The sequence below is a fragment of the Capra hircus genome, chromosome 19, assembly GCF_001704415.2.
Source record: "Capra hircus breed San Clemente chromosome 19, ASM170441v1, whole genome shotgun sequence".
In the NCBI taxonomy this organism is placed as follows: domain Eukaryota; kingdom Metazoa; phylum Chordata; class Mammalia; order Artiodactyla; family Bovidae; genus Capra; species Capra hircus.
The window spans coordinates 33,338,983-33,351,853 of record NC_030826.1 but is presented as its reverse complement, the minus strand read 5'-3'; the positions used below and the strand labels follow the sequence as shown (position 1 = coordinate 33,351,853).

General features: G+C 50.7%; 1 protein-coding gene across 1 annotated transcript in view; it reads left to right on the top strand.

Annotated features, from left to right (window-relative positions):
* LOC106503272 overlaps positions 1-11,593 on the top strand; it is a 64,329-nt gene extending 52,736 nt beyond the window's left edge. The window contains exons 2-3 of the mRNA XM_018064005.1: positions 3,691-3,857; positions 10,877-11,593. Of these exons, the coding sequence (XP_017919494.1) occupies positions 3,711-3,857; positions 10,877-11,593 (864 nt within the window). The 5' untranslated portion in view covers positions 3,691-3,710. The remainder of the gene's footprint in view (positions 1-3,690; positions 3,858-10,876) is intronic.

Here is a 12,871-nt window from a genome sequence, read left to right as displayed (position 1 = left end):
GCCAGGCCATGGGTGAGGGGCGAGAGGAGGGTCGGAGAGGAGGGTCGGAGAGGAGGGTCAGAGAGGAGGCAGTGGGAAGTGGATTGGGTGAAAGTCTGCAGAAGCTGGGAGTGGGCCTGGCGCCCTGCCCAATTCCAGCAGGAGGATCCTGGAGAGTAGACAGAGAGCAGGGCCAGAGCAGGCCGAGCACTGTGGGTGGATGGCTCCAAGTATGTTCCTTTGGGGTCCATTCCTGGAAAGCCCAGGGCTGGGTGTTGGCAGAGCAAAGGAAAGAGGAGGCCTTGGAAGATTTGGGGAACATGAGGAAGACCCGGTCCTGCTGGAAAGGGCAGGCGATGCTTGACGAAGTCCTAGATGTGGAGTGTGGGGAGCAGGGCTCCTAGCAGGCCTTCAGCTCGGCTGGAGGTTGAAGCACCCCCACCCAGCACCCTCATCCCAGGAAAGTGGCACTGCTGTGGTGGAGCCCGCTACCCCTCAGGGGGTATTCCCCCCAACACAGCACCCACCCCAGGACCCCTCCCCCCGCACTCTCCCTACCAATAGGACTCTCTTCCTGGTTCAAGGGGAGATGTTACTTATTTCATTTCTATATATTTTGAATTCTGGAAGAAGATGGAGTTTGAAGAGTCTGGCTGGTGCATGAATACAAGATAGATGTCTCCATCTGGGAAAATAAAGGAAAGACGTGTGAAGGGAGCCAAGGATGAAGAGTCAGGCAGTGTGGAGGGGCCCAGAGGAGGAAGGTCCTCTGTGTACCTGCATCTGGGAATAATCAGATTGGGCTCAAGGTTCTAGGAGAATAAAGATGTGATGATGCAAATGAAGTAACCCCAGAATTTTGCCTCAGAGCAAGTGACCGCAGCCTTCGAGAAGTGGCTGCAGGCTTTTCAGGTGACTGTCTGGAAGGCTGTCAGGTTTGTTGCCAGAGATTAAGGTTTCGATCTGGAATTTTGACTGAGATGCATTTTCCCCTTTCCTTTCTCCTCTTTTCTTTCTCCCTCCCCCTCTCTTTTTTCTTCCCTTCCTTTTTTTTTTTTTTTTAAAGATTTATTTATTTATCTTTGGCTGCTCTGGGTCTTCATTGTGGCGCACCGGCTTCTCATTGCTGTGGCTTTTTTTGTTGTGGAGCACGAGCTCGGTAGTTGTGGCTCATGGGCTTAGTTGCCCTGTGGCGCGTGTGGGATCTCCCTGAGCCAAGGACTGAACCTGTGTCCCCAGCACTGGCAGGCTAGATCACCAGGGAAGCCCCCTTCCCTTCTTTTTCTTTCTTTTTTTATGCCAAGGGCTTAGGGAAACATTGGGAAGATTTTCTATCACCTTCCTTCTGCTTTTCCTCTTCAAGGTCTTATCTTTCTTCTGGGGAATGAGTACGATACATTTCATTTTTGGGTTGATGGGTAGATTTTGGAAAGCACAGATTCGGTATAGAATCACCTATGTTTTCACCAAGTAAGTCCTGCAATAGTCATCTCTAAGTAGTTGCAGTCATCACCTGAAAGAGTGCCTTGATTAAACAGATACTTTATTTGTTGTCTCCATGAGTCAGACTGATATGTCACTGGTTGGTTCTGCAGTCATGGGTAAAATTCATCAGTAATTCTCTCCAAGAATCACTCAGGCTGTGTTCATTCATTTTATATTGAGAGTCCTAATGAGTTGCTATATAGGTCTTAACCTAGGAATTCTTCCTTGTTGCTGTGGAAACAAGCATTAAAAATTGTGGGCCGAGAAAGAAAAATAGCTGGTGCTAAACATCCATGAAATACACAAGAAATGGTTGTTTAAATACAGAATCTTAAAAATCGTGATACCTGGAATCAAGCTGAGACTAATAAACTATTGAACTAGTCATATGACTGAAATTATGAGTAATTTTTCTCAGAAATGCTTTAGAAAACAAATCACTGTCTTAAAATATTATTTTCACCTGTAGTCACATTGGCACAGCTGACAGGATAGCAGTGCTCAGAACGAGTGCCAGGTACTGTCTTGGACACTGGCCACCAGCTAAACTGTTTAAGTAGGAGCAGGGGCTGGGAGGCCGTTGGTTGAAATGATGTCTCCGAGAAAGGAGACAAGAACAGGAGGACATCCCTGCTGAGCCAGGCTGGGGGAGGCAGCCTGTTCATTTTCTCGGGGGCAGAAAGGGGTATCCTGGGATGCGGTGAGGGGAGAGGTGGCCCAGGGCTGCTGAGCACCAGCTACGATCCAGGAGGCGAGCAGTTAATTAGACCCAGCTCCTGCGAATGCTGGGGCTTCCCGGGTGGCACAGTGGTAAGGAATCTGCCTGCCAACGCAGGAGCCACAGGAGACGAGGGTTCAATCCTTGAGTTGGGAAGATCCCCTGGAGGAGGGCATGGCAACCCACTCCAGTATTCTTGCCTGGGAAATCCCATGGACATAGGAGTCTGGTGGGCTACAGTCCATTGGGTCACAAAAGAGTTGGACATGATTGAATACTTGGGAGTGCAGCTGCTGGCTTCACTGTCACCTGGTGGTTGGTGGTGGTTCAGTTGCTCAGTCGTGTCCAACTCTTTGTGACCCCTGTCCGTGGGATTCTCCAGGCGACAATACTGGAGTGGGTAGCCATTTCCTCCTCCAAGAGATCTTCCTGACTCAGGTATCAAGCCCAGGTCTCCTGCACTGCAGGTGGAGTCTTTACTGACTGTGCCACCAGGGAAGTCCAGTCACCTGGTGGTGGTTTTTAAAGTGCATTTTCCAGTTTGTTTCTTATCTGTGGTTTTGGTCCTTGACCTCACCTCCCTGGTCGTGAGCATCCACAAGGACAGGCAGAGTGGAGTCCCATTGTGCTGCTGAGAGGGAAATGGGTTCAGAGGTTCAGGGCCAGCCGGCCCATGTCCTCAGCAATGATGGCAGGACTCAGGCCACCTTCCTTGCCTTTGGATGTGGGTTTCCCCCAGGTTTTTAACCACATCCTGCTCCTTTGCACAAACTGTCTTTCCTAGAATATTTTAATTGAGTAACTCTACCCTATAATGGCAGGTCTGCCTGATCAAAATCTTCCCAATTAATTTTTAATTGATACCATTTTTGTCCAAAAGAAGAAAAATAAGCTGTGCTTCTGTGAAATTGAGTTTTCAAGTAATTCATTTATGTCTATTTGGAAATTATGTAAGTTGCTCGACTGTCAACCCTAAAATGACCAGGCTTACAGATACAGTATGTCTCGACTCCAGCTGACCTGTTTTATGTGGGGAGATACATGTATTTCCACATTGCTGAAAAGTAATGTCATAACGTTTCTCTTATAGCTCAGTCAGTAACAAATCTGCCTCAGTGAAGGAGACCTGGGTTTGATCCCTGGGTTGGGAAGATCCCCTGGAGAAGGAAATGGCAAGCCACTTGAGTATTCTTGCCTGGAAAATCCCATGGACAGAAGAGCCTAGTGGTCAGCCCATGGGGTTGCAAGAGTCAGACACGACTTAGTGACTAAACCACCACCATGTCAGAACATTGGTAATGGTGCACATGTGTTTTCAGTAGTTCAGTGAGAGCTGTTGTGAAGCTGTAGAAAGGAACCTGGTGGGAAGGTACCATCTCAGGAGGAAGGTGCTCTCTGTGCATCCTCATCTGGAGGCTTGTTCTCCATGACAGCGGTGATGCCCATGGTGCATGGTGAAGCTCTGTCAAGTGTGGACACATGGGTTTTCTTTTCTACTCTTTGTACAGAAGGACTCCTTGGGACAAACATGAGGAGTGCAGCCAAGCCCTGGAGTCCAGTGAGCAGGGCAGGGAGCCACGGGGTGGACCGCCCCCGGCCCCTCCCCGTCCCCTCTCCCGGCATGAAGAGCTCCAAGTCTTCCACCTCGCTGGCTTTTGAGTCCCGACTCAGCAAGGTATGGATGGGACACCGGGCAGGGCTGCTGGGTGCCCTGAGGCAGTGAGCAGGCCCCAGGAGGGCCCCAGCATAGCTTGACCTGAAGGCACAGAGCAAAGGGGGTGCATCGGGGTGCCCTGGGCTCGAGAGGAAATCTGTAGTCAGATAGAGACGGCAACCCCCTGCATGGACCATGTGGACTCTCCAGCCAGAATCTGACCCCAGCGTCCACTGGATGGGCTCAGGGTCACCAGGGTCCTCATAGTCCAGGTGTCACTGCCCCACTGGCCTGCATCTGGGGTTCTCCTCTCAGGGTTCCCCTCCCCCAACCAGGGCAGCCCCTGGGGGTCTCCCCTGCTGGCTCCTCCTCACCCCCTGGGGTTCCTAACATAAGTGGACTGGGGTACCTCCTTACACCCTGAGATGAAACTCAGAGACCTTGTCACTGGCCTGCACACACACACACACACACACACTCTGGAGAAATCATTGTAGAATCCTAACTATAGAAGGAACATCATTTATAATTAAATCATCACGTTTCTACCTGCAACTGCCTGTGCGTGGCTCCACTGAAGGACCTGTGATGCTTCTTGGTGCCCCATGGATGTGGCCGCTCCAGGCAGACAGATTCAGGGTTATCGTGTTGATGATTCGGGCACCGGGAAGGCTGGGGTGATGGTTTGAATGCTGGGCACTCTTGGTGAAGTTGTGAACCCAAGTGCAGTCTTCCCTTGTTCTTCTTAGAAAGTTGAGTGTATCTTAAAGTCTTATAAGAAAGAAACACATTGTCTTTATACGTAAAACAAAGGGGTGCTCTCCACTGGGATAATAATCAAAGATGCTCCAGCTCTGTGAGTGTCTGAGTGATCTGTGAAGAATGTGGATGCAGACAGTTCCTTGTGCCAGGCTGCCAGGTTCTTGGAAGGATGTCTGGGGTCTCCATCCTCCCACTGGGTAGCCGCCAGTACTACCTCCAATCACGGTGACAGCTAAAGATGCACCCACAAAATTCTGTCACACTCCCTGAGGAACGGCACTGTTCCTGGTGAGGACAGTTTTTGTAGGTGACAGTGTCCACTCATGAATTCTGACACCACATGGGGGTGACACCTGGATCTGTGTCTCCAGCCAGCGCTCCTCCGGCTGCCTTTGTGACCCACCTCCTGGGTGTCTGGAAGGCCCCTTGAAGGTGACATACTCAACATTGACTGCTCTCCTTCCCCTCTGTCTCTCCTGCCTACAAACCTGCTCCTCTAGACTCTCCCTATTCCAGTAAATAGCAACTCTGTCCTGTCGTCGCTCAGGCAGAGCCCTGACATCATCCCCAAACCCCCCTTTCCTCACATCCCATGGTCCACCTGCAAAACATCCCAGGGACTACCTGCCTGCTCTTGACTTTGCAGCCTACGTTCCATTCTCAACAGAAGCCGGGTGGTCCTTTCAACACAAGTCGCTCCTCTGCTTAAAATCCTCCAGGCTCTCCCCACCCATTCAGAGGGGAGTAAAGTGTCCTCCCACCCCGCCGAGCCTGGCTCCCTGGGCTGTGTGCACACAGCTTCTGGGTTCCCCCTGTGCTGCCCTGTTGCTCCCTGGCAGTGCTCAGTGTGGGCTGAATGCCCGGCAGGGGCGGTGGGTGTAGGAACAGCTCGCTGAGGAGGGGGTCAGACAGGCTGCATCAGGACCCCAGCTCTGCCTGCTCCTGGCTGTGGAACCTCAGGCAGGCTTCATGGCTGCTCCGAGATGGGGTGAGGACTGTATCTGCCCTGAGACGTAAGTGTGGATAGTGCCCTGCACATAATTTTGTTTATCATTATTCTATTATCCTGGCCCTGACCAATATTTCCATCGTTTTAATTTTTATTGTCTTTGACCTATTGGGAGACATCTTCAATGTGGATTTTAAATGAATATATACATTTCCCCCATAACCGACCCTGAGAACTTCTGGAATATATTAAAATATTTTCAAGCAGTGTTTAATCACAGGTGAAGCTCAGGTGTGTTTTCTACTGACGATGAACCAGTAAAATGGTAGCCGTTTCTGCCTTTGATGGATGTGTGTTTTGGAAACTGGTTCCAGTGGGAGGACATCAGGGGAGACACAGACACTCCTCTGGAGGCTCTCGGCTCTTGTCTTGGTCCTTGGGGTCACCAGGCCTGAACCTGTGAAAGAGGGTGCTGGGGTTGGGGGAAGGAATAGCCGAGAGCTGCACCCCCGTACTGTCTGACCCTCCTCTCCTCTCTGCCTCTGTGGGCAGAGGAAGAAGACAAAACCCAGAGCACAGAAGAGAAAGAGGCGACAGACATTGACAGAAAAGCAAGTGGCTTCCCCCTTGAGTATTTTACTGCTGAAATCTGAGCACTCAGAGAAGCTCAATTATACACTGAACACGACATCCCACCTCCTGGACGCCACGGTCAACATCTCACTATGGCTGCTTTACAGGACTTCCCGGGTGGCTCAGTGGTAAAGAATCACCTGCCAGTGCAGGAGACGCGGGTTCAACCCCTGGGTCGGGAAGATCCCCTAGAGGAGGAAATGACAACCTACTCCAGTATTCTTGCCTGGGAAATCGCATGGACAGAGGAGCCTGGTGGGCTACAGTCCCTGGGGTCACGAAGAGTCAGACTCTACTGAGCACACACATATTACCTACGACTGCTTTGCAGAAGATGGACACATGTAAGTGTAGACAGATATGTTTTCACTGGCCCAAAACAGGAAAACTAAAACACATGCACCGAAAGTAGAATGAAAGACCCTGCTTCAGACGCTGGCCTGAGCTGTGGAGCCGTGGAGGAACAGATGTGTGTGGGGAGGAACAGGAGCCTGGATGGGATGGCAGGGGTAGGGGGACTACTGTGAGTCCTCCTCATGTCACTGAGCCCAGCACAGGGAGGCAAGCCACCCGAGCTCCCGGATGCAGACAGGCCATGTCACACCAGCCACTAGAAGGCCCATGTCTGTTAGTCAGGACTCTCTTGGCCACAAATGACAGAACATTGACTTGAACAGAAGAGAAATCTATGGAAGACATCTGAGGTTCCAGGTCACTGTGTGCAGGACAAAGGTGCAAGACCGGAGCGTAGAGAGGCCGGGACTCCCCGGGACTTCACGTCACCTTTCTCTGCTTTGTCATCTTCTTTGTCACGTGGTATGAAGTCTGGCAGTCAGTCCTGCCCGTGCCTCCCCGATTCCTTGGAGGGCCAGCTAATGCTTGCTTCTGGTTGGTTAAAAGAAAGCAACAAGCAAAGTATTGGGAAAGGTCTCTGCTTGGTGGGCACGAGTCATGTGTTAACCCCATCCAGTTTCCTGTGGCCAGGGCTCAGGGTCCCCGTAAAGTAGCCTCATGGTTTATGTTCTCCTTGAGTCTTGGGGACTGAGTCAGTCCTGTTGTTGTCCTTCAGGAAAGAGTGTTCCACAGTTGCACTGCCTGAAGCAGGAACCACCAGCCCCTGTGGCGGTGATGAGCCCTAAAGGGTGTTGTGAGTGCAAGACACACGTCAGGTTTTGAAGAGCGAGTGCGAAAAAAGGAAAAAACTTCATCTGTGTGTTCTACATTAATTGATAATATTTTTAATGTATTGCATCCAGAAAATATATCACTAAATTTAAGGTTGCCTGTTTCATTTATGTTTTTTTATGTTCCTCCCAGACCATGTAAACTTAGGCCCATGGCTTGTATAATATTTCCACTGACAGTGCTACTCTAAAACCTTTTGGTTCTCAAAGTGTGGAACCCACAGCGGCAGTACCAGCATCCCCTGGGAACTCATCCAAAAAGCAGATCCTCAGGCCCTACCCAGACCTAGGGGATCAGAAACTTGGCAGGGGCACTGGGGCTAGGGTGCAGGCATCCATCTGCATTTTAACAGACCCTTAGGATTCTGACAGACCCTGAAGTTTGAGAACCACTGTTTCAACAGTTAACATGTTCTCCACCTTGAAAGACCAGATTGTGTTTTGTGCGATTATTTGAGAACTTTGACATTGCCCATCCCCATCTTTGTGGAATTGAAGGAATATCTTAGCTACATGAATCTGTGAGCTGTTCAGACATTTTCCTTTTGTAAGCTTTCATGTACAGGTGCTCAGCAGCTTAAATATCAGTGGAAGCGTTGGTGAAAATACTTATTAAACACATCAAAGCAAGACCGATGCTTTCGTAGGGATCTTGTATAACAAACCAGAGATCTTAGGTGGTGCCGAAGCTGCATTCGATGACCAGGGAACAAAGCCAAGAATGCAGCCATGAACAGAGGAAGATGAATTAATAACCTCATTCCAGCGGTGTGGCCGGCGTCTCCTGGCTCCTCCTAGGCTCTAGCCCAGTGGAAATGTTCTGTGTCTGATATTGCCTCCAAGAAATAATAAGAGAGTCTTCTGCTGTTTGCCTCAGAGGACAGGAAGGATCAATCTGGAGTCTGTATGTCCTGCCTCTGGGAAAGTACTAAGCAGTGAATCTTTCTCCAAAGGAATTCCTCATGGAAGGTGCAGGAGAAATGTAATGTACAAGGGCTCCCTGTAAAAGCTTTGCTGCCCCCCAAATGGGTCATGCTGCACTAGGGAGACAGCATGCCACTGGCCTGGAGCACGTCTATCTTATCCTTTTGCCAGTGAAGGATGGGATCAGATCTTTTTATGATACAGGTTGGGACCCCAAAGTCCAAGAAGAGGCCGAGGAAGTTGGGTACAGCTGGTAAAATGGAACTCAGGAGTGGGCTTCGGAGTTCACTCAGATCCATACCATGGCTTGATCTGTTTATTAGGTGAAGAAACAAAAGCACAGGAAAAAAAAAAAAAAAGGCACAGAGAGGTAAAGTGATTTACCCTGGGTCACACAGCCAGTAAGAGGCAGAGCCAAGATTCCAACCCAGGATTCCAAGTCTGGACTTGGAGCTGGTGCCCTAAGCTGCCACCCTGTGCCACCCACATGACATGGCTTTCCTTCAGCCCTGTCCACAAGCCCCGGTGGTGTCCCCGGCGTCTCCTGGCTCCTCTTGGGCTCCAGCCCAGTGGAAATCATACAGGCCTTGGAAACGCAGTCCCGGGCCTGCCTCCCAGTCCTGCCTCACCCATGTAGCCTCTAGCGAGTTAGTTAATGCGCTTTGTCAAATCCAGTGTAGTCAAGTTGTGCTTTGAATCAGAAGTAGCATGTGAGTCAAGGACCTAGAAGGACCCAGGCTGCTGCATGTCATCAGCTGTCTGTTCCCTTAATTCTGCCTCTGACCCTCCAAACAGGCTTACCACCCAGTCTTCACAGCAAGAACTTGACTTTGCCTTCCTTCCGCCTCCCCAGGTGCTCTCTCTATTCCCCCTACCCCACTGCCCTTCCAGCTGCCTCCTCTCTCCCCTCCCCAACCCCGCCCAGTCCTTCCTTCACTTCTGCTCACAGAGGGGTCTCTCCAGCAGACTGAACTGGATGGCTTGCCTGGCTGGAACACATGGGTTTCCCTGTTGTCTGCTTATCACATCCAAATCCTTGTCACTGCTTCTCCTCATCCTTATTTCTCCGGGGAGCCGGGAGGGTCCTGCCCTGGCCCCATGTGCTCCCCCTTCCTTCCCCACCCTGCTCCCTGCCCCCAGCTCTTAGTGTACACTTGCAGCCTCAGGGACATCCCCATCCACTTGGTCCTCCAGGCCTGGTCCAGGGCACCTGCTCCGTGAGGATGCCCACACCTCCCGTTTTTGTTTTCCTCACTGTTCATGATGTATTCTGAGTCACCACACAGGAACTAGCCCCTTTGCTGGTTGTTGACCCTGAGAACAGGCCGCCCACTCCGCTGTGGCCCGTGTGCACCCTGGCCCGTGGATTTGGCACATTGCATGTGCTGAGGGCGGATGCCCAGTTCCACCCTGGCAGTAGGCCTTCGGAGCACAGTGTCCAGGATGGTGGGAGCAGCTCTGGGGGCTGTGGTGAGAGGGGAGGGCCCCTAGGCTCTCTGTTCCACCCGCTCCCTGTTCTCCTTCTCTGGGCTCCTTAACCTTCAGGAAATGGCCCTAGAGCAGGATGGAGCCCCTGACCAGTGTGGTGGCCCGGGCTTCCTGCTCCAGGTCTCCGTTGATTCGAGGGAATTTTCATGCTGTTTCTCAGTGTCGTGTGTGTTTGCGGAGGCTCCGGACACCTGCCTGTCTCGTCTTCTAGAAGGATCCCCTCAACAGCCATCTTTAACCAAGACTCTCTGTGGTTGGGAGAACTTATTTGTGTTTTTTCTCCTTCAGCTCAGGTATGGTTTACCTGGGCTAGAGTGTGAGCTCATTTAGGGCCACCCCCCCTCCCCCACACACACTTCAATAACTTTCAGCAAATGTTTGTTCTCTGCCTTCCGTGCTGGGGAAGAAGACAGACAAGGAGCAGGGGTCCTGCTGTCTTTCTGCCATCCCTAACCATTCTTCTGGCCCCACAGCAGTCCCTCTCCTCTGTCTGAACACAGTGTGTATGGGGTCACCTGCCAGCGCTTGGGGTGGGCATCTGTGGATGGTCACCTGTTTGTATCTCTTCCCTCTGAGAAGGGAATAACCTCCAGAGGTTTTTGTGCTACTTTTTATTGTCTTTGAATTTCTTGTGTGTCGCTCTATCCTGATTTCTGTGTGCCATATAGTTCTTTTTTGGTTGGTTCCCAGTCTTTTAAGAAAAAAACAATAATACATTGGGACCATCCTGGTGGTCCAGTGGTTGACTCCCTGCTTCCAATGCACGGGGCATGGGTTCCATCCCTGGTTGTTTGAGGGGGTGGGGTTGTCTCAGCCAAATAAATACATAAAAATACACATCATATTTTTAAAACTTCATTATTTGAATGTGATTGATGGGTGGTGACTCCCCACGACCTTACACGGATCTCTGAAGCAGTGCTGGATGACCGCGCCAGAACCGAGGGCATCCGGGTTTGTCCACTCTTGCGCTGTTCCCTCCGGCCCGCCACTGCCTGAGGAGCGGGATGGGCAGATGGGGCCTGCTCCATGCTTTGCCGGTTTATGGTGCTCCTTCCGGGAAACGCATCTCTTCACCCTCTCTCCCCTACCTCTCTCAGCTCAAGCGGGCCAGCAGCGAGGACACCCTCAACAAGCCCGGAGCGGCCGCTGCTTCCGGGGCAGCAGCTCGGCTGAAAAAGACGTCCACGTCCGGGGCCATCTCCGAACTCACCGAGAGCCGCCTGAGGGGCCCCTCAGGTAGGCGGGAGTGGGGGCAAGGAGAGACTCAGGCGGTGGAGGCGGGCAGGTGGGAGGGTCTCAGGGAGGTGGGGGTAGGTGGGCGGGGTCCGGGGAGGGGCGCGGCACGTGGGGGGAGCCCAGGGCGGGGGAGCCCTGGAGGCTCTTGTCCATTTGAAAGCGTCTCAGGGCTCAGGTCTGTCAGGACCACTTTGAGTCAGGAGCTTTTAGGCGACAACATTCCACAACGGGGGGTTTCCTATGTCTCGGGGAGACAGACACAAGGGAACAGGGAGGCGGTGGGGAGCCCTGTGTGTCCCTCCGCCCCTCTGCTTGTCCGTCTCTTTGCACGTGTGGCCTTCATGGGGATTCAGGCAGAGTGGTACAGGCCGTGGGGCTGTCTTGGGGTCTTGGTGCGGCGGTGTAGACGAGTGCGTGGGCCCGCAGGTCCCTGGCGGAGCTGCCCAGCCTGCTTCCTGGGTCCTGTGGAGACCAGGACTGGAGGCTGCTTACAGTCGCTCAGACGCCGGTGGCCGCTGAAAGCCGTGGGCATTCTCTGTGTTAGCAGTTTCTTGAGAAACAGAAAAGGTTTTTTTTAAATCCATTATTCAGAGCGTTGGAAACTTAAAACATCAAAGAATATATTTCATTTTCTTTTGCAGCATGTAGATAAGAAAACTGAGCTTTCCGTGGTCCAACTCACAATGCAGGCCCATAAATAATAGTAATGTATTGCTCAGTCATCCAAGATGGGAACAGCTGAAATGTTCCTTTATGATAGGGGTTTAATGGTAGCCTGCTTATGACTTTTTTACTTTTACGTAAAATATCACAGATTAGCTTTCCAAAGTATATTTTAATTTACCCAGTTTTCAAAAAGTTGAATCTGTAAAGAATATATGTGACTTTTTTTATGATGTGGGAATGGCCTCATGTTTCTCTACGACCATTTTACTTTTTGAAAGACTGGTTTCATACTTAATATACACACATTTGGTTTTTCTAAATAATTCTATTTATTGATGCTCGGGCTTTATCCCACTTGCGGTGAGCAGGGGCAACTCTAGTTGCTGTGCTCAGGCTTCTCGCTGCAGTGGCTTCCCTTGTTGCAGAGCACAGGCTCTAGCATGGGCTTCAGCAGTTGTGGCTCCCGAGCTCTAGAGCGCAGGGTCAGCGGTTGCAGCTCCCGGCTCTAGAGCGCAGGGTCGGCAGTTGCGGCTCCCGGGCTCTAGAGCGCGGGGGCGGCAGTTGCGGCTCCCGGGCTTAGTTGCTCCTTGGCATGTGGGATCCTCCCATACCAGGGCTGGAAGCTGTGTCTCCTGCATTGGCATGTGGATTCTTTACCACTGAACCACCAGGGAAGTCTTCACACATTTTGTTTTTAAAATACAGCATATGAAAGTACAATATATTTTTTTATCAAGCCAGCCTGACTGTTTTTACAAGTTAACAAAGAACCACTAAAAAACTAACCGACTGACCTCACTCTCAAAATATTGATGTAAAAACGTGAGGTGAAAATTTTAGCAAGTAGAATTCAACAAATTAACAGCAGTAGTGCATATCAAAACCAAGTGGATTTATGGCATCCAAGATTGGCTTACCAGGAAATTCAGGAATATAATCCATCAAACAATATTGATAGGCTAAATAAGAAAAACCATGAGGTCATCCCGATAGAGATGGAACATTCCTTGGACAAAGAGAGCACTCTTTGATTTCACTTTCACTTCTTTCTGATTAAAAAACAAAAACAAAACTCTTGGTAGACTACAAGTGTATGGGTACTTCTTTAGTGATATGAAATGAATGTATCTCCAGCCGAAACTAGCATTATGCTGTATGGTGAAATCTTAGAAGTATTTCCATTAAAATCA